Source organism: Sinocyclocheilus grahami, unplaced genomic scaffold (assembly GCF_001515645.1).
Source record: "Sinocyclocheilus grahami isolate Dianchi unplaced genomic scaffold, SAMN03320097.WGS_v1.1 scaffold1318.1, whole genome shotgun sequence".
In the NCBI taxonomy this organism is placed as follows: Eukaryota; Metazoa; Chordata; class Actinopteri; order Cypriniformes; family Cyprinidae; genus Sinocyclocheilus; species Sinocyclocheilus grahami.
This window is the reverse complement of record NW_015506497.1, coordinates 192097-200383: the sequence shown is the minus strand read 5'-3', so window position 1 is coordinate 200383 and position 8287 is coordinate 192097. Positions and strand designations below refer to the sequence as shown.

The following is an 8287-nucleotide window of genomic DNA, read 5'->3' as shown; positions in this document are numbered from 1 at the left end:
CCCACACACACACACACACACACACACACACCCACCCACACACACACTCACACACACACACACACACACACACTCACTCTCTCTCTTTGCACACTGGCATCAGCTCAGCACACAGTTATACAATATTTAATACAACGAGTAAATGCTTTTGAAAAAGTGTTTTAAGATATGCCATTCTTTATCTATCTATCTGTATGTATATATTTCTTGCTTGTATATTTATATTTATTGAAACAATTATTGTTTAGTTTTATAATAGTGTTTATTTCTAATATATAGTATATAATAGTGTATATAGTCGAACTGTTATATTTTTAGTTTTATGTTTATAATATTCAATTGAAAATATATTTTATAATATTATCCATCCATCCATCCATCCATCCATCTCTGTAGTTTATATTGATGAAGTGTGTGAAGTAAAGGGTTATAGGAGGGGCGGGGTTTGTGTTGTTAGCGCCCCGCCCACCCTAGTCCGGACCAATGGGCTGAACTGAGCACACAGTCTCTCGCAGCGAGCGGCGCTGGGTTCACATCATCATCACACCTTCCGCCGAACCGAGAGCGAGCGCATGAACTAACAGATGACCCCGCGCTCCTCCGTGTCTCCCGCAGTAGAATGACGGAGAGTGCCGCGGCTGTGTTTCTCGAGCTCTGCGTTAACCTGACCGGACTTCTGCGCTGAGATCAGTCTGTGCAACTTCTTCAAAGCTCTCTCTCGGAGTAACACCGCGCTCCTGCTTCCTAGTTGCATGCGTGGATGAGAGCGCGCTTCTGCAGACTCGCTCGGTTCTGAAAGATGTGTCTGATTGATATGCGCAGAATGAACCCTAAACACTGAAGCGGGTGGTTTTTGTCTCTCCGGCGGCGCAGTCCACAATTATTGAGCGTAGTGCGGACATTCACACCACTGACAGAAGATCTCGGACATCTCCACACTTGCTCCACTGTCTGACATCAGCCGAGCCACAGATGCGAATGCAAGTCGACTAAAGCAAGAGGAATATACGTGCCCAAGTGTGCTGTAGTGATGCTGCAAGTGGAAATGATCATATTCGTGGGTGTGATTCTGTGGATGTGTGTATTTAGTCAAGAGCCCAGCTCAAAGGTGATGGCTGATCGATACGCTGTCTACTGGAACCGAACCAACCCCAGGTGAGCGCACCGGTGTGTGTTAATAATCGCCGAACTTTGTATACGCGACACTTTGCATTTACATTTATAGAGAGATATTAACATGTACGCGGTAATAGCTAATTAAAAATCTAATTATTAAGATGAAGTAAACGCAACGATAGATGTGGCGTTATCTGTCTGCATGTAGACGCTTCTACAGTTGCGCGTATCGGCCGATTATTCGTGATTTGTTTTAAATTATGAATCGTGTATTTAAAAAAAAAAAATCAGAACAGTAGGATAATATCTAATTCCGTTTAATCATATGCATGCACATGTTGTATAATAAACAAAAGTCAGTATAAGAGATTAAACACCCACAGTTAGAATAAAAAAAATAATGCGGATTTTATTTTTTTTATTTATTTATTTATTTTAATGATATTGGATGGCACGCATTTATTGACAAATCCTCACAGTTTTGCCCCGTTCCGTCGCTACGGGAGCCGATCGGACTTTATATTGTAAAGTTTACTTTAGTGTTTGGTTCTGTAACGTTACTGTGTTTAATTCTCATTCAGCTGATTTCTGGTTGTCTCGTGGTTCTTAAGGCGTGGTGCATTTTTCCAGCATGATACATATTTAAATCACTGATCCCAAAAAATCTATAATTAATCGAACGCTTTTGCGACACTGTAAATGCATTCGTGTTGCTTTGAAGCGTCGATTCACTGACAGTGAAACTCTGAAATAAAAACTGTGAATTAACACACAAATGCCGTTCACTATCCTGAAATTATTTTAACTGATGCATTAATTAAACAACAGGTGCAAACCCTATATTTGTGGATATTATAACGACTGTGTTCCAAAATAAAGAAATAAATACATGTTCAAATATCTTACCATGTTAGGTTGTGGTGAATGCACTTAAAGATGATTTTCATGAGAGCACAGTTTTTATATTTCTAGACCAAACAAACAAGAATGCATTTAATAATGCAGATTAACGTGCTTCATATGTTTATTTTTAAACGTTAAGTTAAAATGGGCTACAGAATATAACTCCAGTCTACATGACCATTCATGTTTATTTATTTGTTTGTTTGTATCAGTCACTATTTTTTCTGTTTGCTATTTAAAATCTGTAAATGTGATTGAATATTCACATATTTACATTCACATTTCATAAAAGCAATAAAGTCTTTAATTTTTTCAATGCATCTCCAGTACAGCTAAAAGAATAGGTTGCATATCATATTTAAAACTTGTTTGAAAGCAGCAGACAGGTTTGAAATCTGCCGTCAGAGTGAATAGATCTCTGCTGATTAGAAGTTTTGCGGTCCGAATTACTCTCCTGCGTCGCGAGCGCCGTTTATTTATGTGACACTTTGTTTAAACAGAAAAGCACAAAGTCAGGTTTCATTTGATATGTGACGCTGAAAAGCCACGGTTTCATTCGGTCGCACGGTTTGCAAGCCAGATGAGCATTCGGTTTCATAATTAACCAAAGAAAAAAGTTTAATTGCAGGTTGCTGTGCACAAAAAAAAGAAGTATTTCACCATATAAAGTCCTGTATTTTTTCTCCTCCACGTTTTTGGGGGAAATAACCCTAGTTCCCAGAAGCACAGATGGTTTGCAGTGATTCACGTCAAGGCCTGTAAGAATCCAGCGGTTTCTGAAGTCATTTATTGTCTTGTTTTTGCTGGAGGGAAGCAGATGGACTCATAGAAAGCATGTTTTGTGTCCAGTAACTCATTTTGATGTGTTTGACTCATACACCGTCAGAATGATCTGAAAAAGTAGTGCATGCATGCAGGACATGATATGAACGGTCTTTATCTGGAAATGTTAGTAGTGCGTCCACTCTGTTTGTATTCATCTCATGAGCTCTGACTGAATATCAGAAGGGCAGATAGATTGACTCGGGCCGTCTGTTGGCTGTCCGCACCTCCTTTCTGAGTATGAATCGTTAATTGGTTAATTACTCACTGCACCTTTGGCACACTAAACAGCCGTAATGAGGACGCCGTACCGTTTCCCATGCTCAAGAAACCCTGCTAGCCAGATCTCCCTCTGACTTCCTTCCCCTTTAGCTGCGACTCTCTTTATTTCTCAGTGCCATGCTGTGCAGAGAAAATGAATGAATACAATTAGATATTTCAGGAGCTTCATTCCGGCTGTGCGGAGACCCGGGTTTAAGGGTCACGCACTCTCCGAACGGAAACCCTACATACATTCAGCTGTAACACGATAGTTGGGTTGCTCGTGAAAATGTTCCATGATGAACCAGTCAGAAATGTGTTCCCACTCGACTTAAACGTGCAGGACCATCCGGTGTTTATGGGACGACTGTGTTTACAGCAACATTTCCCGTAAAGCTCCACAAAACACAATAAATTACAATTCTAAATCTCTCTCTCTCTCTCTCTCTCTCTCTCTCTCTATATATATATATATATATTTTTTTTTTTAAATGTATATATATTTTTTAAATAATGATTAAATATGAAAATTTTTATTAGTTTATTAAAATGTTGTTTGCAAAATAAAATAAAAAATAAATAAAAATTACTATACATTTCTAATATTTATATTCATAATTATTTATTAAAATTGAATAACATTTTTATTTGCAAGTCACAATATTTTTATAATAAAAATTATAATACATAAAAAGAAATTAAATAAAAATGTAAGAAAGCAAAATAAAGAAAAAATAAACACTTCTAAGAAAAAATGATTGTTTATTAAATATTCCTAATAATTATTTATTAAAAATGCATTTGCAAAATAATTTTGATAATACATTTTTTTTTTTATTAAAATTTTTTTTAAATTGCTTTCTATTAAAGTTATGTTTGCAAAAAAACTATTTTGCATATGTCTACTGCTGCTTTACATGGTTTAGGCCGATGCCGTTGTTGAGTGTAACCTTTCTGACCTCCGCAAACTCCACATGTAACAGCTTATATCTACTCGCATGTGTTTTATGTGCATTTTAGCACCTTATAAATCTCCCTCTTCTGTGGGAGATTAAAAAAATACAGTAATATATGATCCAGCTCAGCTGAGAAACGTAAAACACGCTACGTTCCTCATGCATGTGGCCATATATGACTGCCGCTCCAAATATGAAAACAGAGCCTCTTACTAAGTCTTAAACAGATCCTGCTGCAATTCGGACTGACTTGACTAGTTTTGACACTGCCTGTTTTCCTCTTTCAGCCTTGTAAAACTTCTCCCGCGGTATGTCAAATGTGCCGTGCCTTTTCACTGTCGAAATTCATTCTCAAAGATGGTTTGGAGAGTTCAGCAGGTCCATGAGAAACCTGGTCTGGAGAATTATTGTGATGATTTTAAAGAACAGACATAAAGGACAACAGATTTTAAAAAACAGAGACCAGTATGACATTGGATTAATGTTAGGAAAAATAAAAATAAAAATAACTTCACGTTTACCCTGCAACAGCTGCTTGAGAAGGCAGCGGGACGTTGGTGCAATGCAACAGTTTTTTATTTAATAAGAGAAAAAGAGCCAGGGATTTACTGTCTGTTGTTTTTGGATACAGTTTCTGGATAAAATGCCTTTTCAGGATAAGGCTTTGTAAACTTTGATGGCATTGCGTTGGTGTCTATCTGACGGTGGATTCTGCTCTGGATTAGACGTACATGAGCGAACGCTGGAGAGACGCAGCTGCTTTTGCCATGCACTTCACTTTAGAAATCTGCATGCAGGACGAATTTATTATCAGCAACATTCTAGCTGATTCTCTCGTGTAATTAGATTTATGTAATTAATTTAGTGCAGGGTTGTGCGTTTAATCTAAAGCCACATGTCTTAATGTTCTGGTCCACTTTTAATATGGAGCAGAGGAATGTGAGTCAAATACGCCTGTGCTGCAGGTTTTGGTTTTGTTGTACATGTTTTGTGCATCAGCATGATTATGATGGTTAAAATAAGCAAATGCACAACACAGATGTTTGTGCATCGTCTGGTTGTAATAAGAGGAACGTTTGAAGCAAGATCATCTACTGAACAGTTTATTTTATTTACTTTAATTCATGATGCATATACAATATAAATTCATATTTGACATTTGAAAACCTTATCCAGCAAATGATGGTTAAAATAAGCAAATGCATTTAGCGACAAGGTACAAAAGCGCTCTTTGGGATGGATACCCTTTCAAAAGGCACACCTTTGTAACTTGTTTACCCCGAAAAGGTGCATTTTAGTATCTTAAAGGCACATATTTGTGCTTAAATTAGTAATGGTACAAATTAGTACCTTTTGAAAGGGTAACGCCCCAGTGACAGCTTTTGTACCTTTTTTTTTCAGATGTTTGTGCATTAAAAGAGCTTGTAAAGCAAGATCCTTTCCCCGAGCAAGACTGTTGAAAAGTAATGCAATTTCTTTTTATTTGGTTTTATTAATAATGCATTTTTAATATTTGAAATCTGAGAGCCTCCTCCAGCAAATCAGGGTTAGAATATGCAAAAGAAGTCAAAAAAGCTGTCATTGGGATGATACACTTTCAAAAGGTACGCCTTTGTACCTTATTTATCCCCAAAAATGTGCATTTTAGTACCTTAAAGGTAAATATTGTGCCTAAATTAATACCTAAATGGATTTTTTTGTTAAGTATTTATGTTTTTGCATCATCTAGAGCTCGTAAAACAAGATTCTTTTACTGAGCAAGGTTGTTGTAATGTAATTCATCTTATTTGGTTTGATTCAAAATGCATATTCAATATAAATTCACTGTCACTGGGACGATACCCTTTCAAATGTTACAACTTTGTACCTTATTTACCCCCAAAATATGCATTTTAGTACTTTAAATGTACACATTTGTACCGAAAGTGTATATATCAGTACTTTTTGAAAGGGTACCGTCCCAGTGACAGCTTTTGTACCTTTTTCCTGAAAGTGTGCACAAGAGAGATATTTAGTAGTAATACAGTAGTCTTTTTACTGTATGAGACTGTTGTGGAGTACTGTACGTGCAATTATTTTTATTTATGTTTTATTCATAATACATATTTAGTATGAATTCATACTTGTAAGCTTGAGAGCCTCATCCAGCAAATATTGGTTAAAATAAGCAAATACACTCTCATAAAAAAAAACAAAAACTAAGGGACGATACCTTTTCAAAAGATACACCTTTGTACCTCTTTTCCCTTAAAAGTGTGCATACCTTAAAAGTACATACGTACCTAAATTATTGCCTAAAGGGTACATATTAATACGTTTAGAAAGGGTAACACCCCTTTTATTCATAATGCATTTGTAATATGCAATATAACATTATATGTAATGGTTCAGAGCCTCATCCAGAAAAATGGTAAAAATATGCATATGCACAAGGACAAAATAGATATTGTAGCAATACACATTTCAGTAATAGAGCAACGTTTGAAGCAAGTTTTTTAAATTAGCTTTTATTCATAATGCATGTTTACGATGCACTTATATTTGACGTTTGAGAGCAGCAAATAATGGTTAAAATAAGCAAATGCACGAGACAGATGTCTGTGCATCGTCTGGAAGAACATTTGAAGCAGGATTTGATTTTATTCATTTAGTGTGAATTAATATCTGGCGCAAACAGTGTTTGTGACTGTTCGAGTGCTTTATTTGTAACGCTGCATTGGTCTAAATGTGGCATGACGCCCGTGTGGCTGGCGCATCGGTCATGCCTGCTTCACCCGTGCCATTCCACATTCACACCTCCGTTTAAAGAAAATAAATCAGTCTCCAGCTGCAGGGAAATTCTCAAGGAATTTAAAGGGTTTGGTGAGACTCGGCAGCCAGGTAACGTGCCGTAAGATTTCATATGATTTCATGCAGAGAGTGTGTGGAGCGAGCGTGCATCATTTGATTATTTTTAATGTGCATCACTGTTTACTCCAGCGAGCGGCTCTATGCATGCACAAACAAACAAACCAACAAACCGAGCTCTCGCTGCTCTCCCGACCGCCCGCTGCAAATATTGAGCGGCCGGTTCCTCTCTCTCTTCCTCACGGCCAGGCCTCGGCCGCTCTGAAAGGCCACTATTGTTTCCCCTCGCTGCCGCCTCTCCAAAACCCGGGCTGAAAGTATGCATGCATTTAGAGAAAAGGAGAGCAGGAGAGGATGAAGGGGGGTGAATGGAGAGCTGCTTGTAATACTCTCTGCATTTACAGGGACGCAGGGAACGGGCCACAATGGAGCGCAGAGGTGATTTCTCCCACGCCAAGCGGGGTTTCACAGACGCATGTGTCTGGCCGCTTCTACCGGCCCTCGAACAATGTAGGTGACATTTGGGAGCTCGGGGTCTGTGACGAGCCCTAAGCCGACAGGATTAACCCCAGAACCGGCTTTTGTCCTTCTTGAAGTCCACCGGGGCGGAGGGGTTTCACGATGGGTCGAGGGGGCTTTGTTGCATTCGAGATACAGTATCAGGCCTCGGCGTTGTTGTAAAGATGTCGGAGCCGTGCACAGAGCACAAAGGAACGTGATTTGCCTTCGCTTTCCCGAAACACTCGGGGTCCCCTGCGTGAAGTGCAGATACGCTTGACTGAATTTATGGTTTTTAAGATCTGAAGAGCTTTTGATCTGAAGGTTTCTGCTTAAATGCTTCAAATCAAGTTTGTAGACAAAAGTTCAGCACACATAGAAATTCTTTACAAAATTTAAATATTTTTTATTTTATTTTATATTATTGATTTAAACATTTTCTAAACAAATTCTTAAAAAAATATATATACAATTATTTTTAATTATATAAATTTTTTAATTTATATTATTATTTTTTTATATTATTTCATAAATATCAATATTTTAATATAATATTTTGTAATTTTTTATAATTTTAGTATTTTTCATTTATTTATTTTATTTTTGTCAGATGTAACCAACTAAATTTGATTCAAATTTGATACATCTGACTAAAAGATGTAAAGAACTTGTGATCTGCAATGTTCTTCAAATCTTTTAAAATATTTTTTTTATTTTATTCCATATCATTAAATGTTTTAGGTTTTTGTTTTTATTTATTTTAATCCATTTTAATTGTTTCACAAAATAAAAGGACCTTTTGATCTGAAGGTTTCTGCTTAAATGCTTCACTTTTTCCACTTTAATTTTGTAGAGTAAAAGTTCTGTTTAATGTATGTATGTAT

General features: G+C 37.0%; 1 protein-coding gene across 1 annotated transcript in view; it reads left to right on the top strand.

Moving 5' to 3' along the window:
* The first annotated feature begins 548 nt into the window (after positions 1-548).
* LOC107569160 (ephrin-A5b) overlaps positions 549-8287 on the top strand; it is a 138555-nt gene continuing 130816 nt past the window's right edge. Inside the window, exon 1 of the mRNA XM_016255171.1 lies at positions 549-1155. Within this exon, the coding sequence (XP_016110657.1) occupies positions 1031-1155 (125 nt within the window). The 5' untranslated portion in view covers positions 549-1030. The remainder of the gene's footprint in view (positions 1156-8287) is intronic.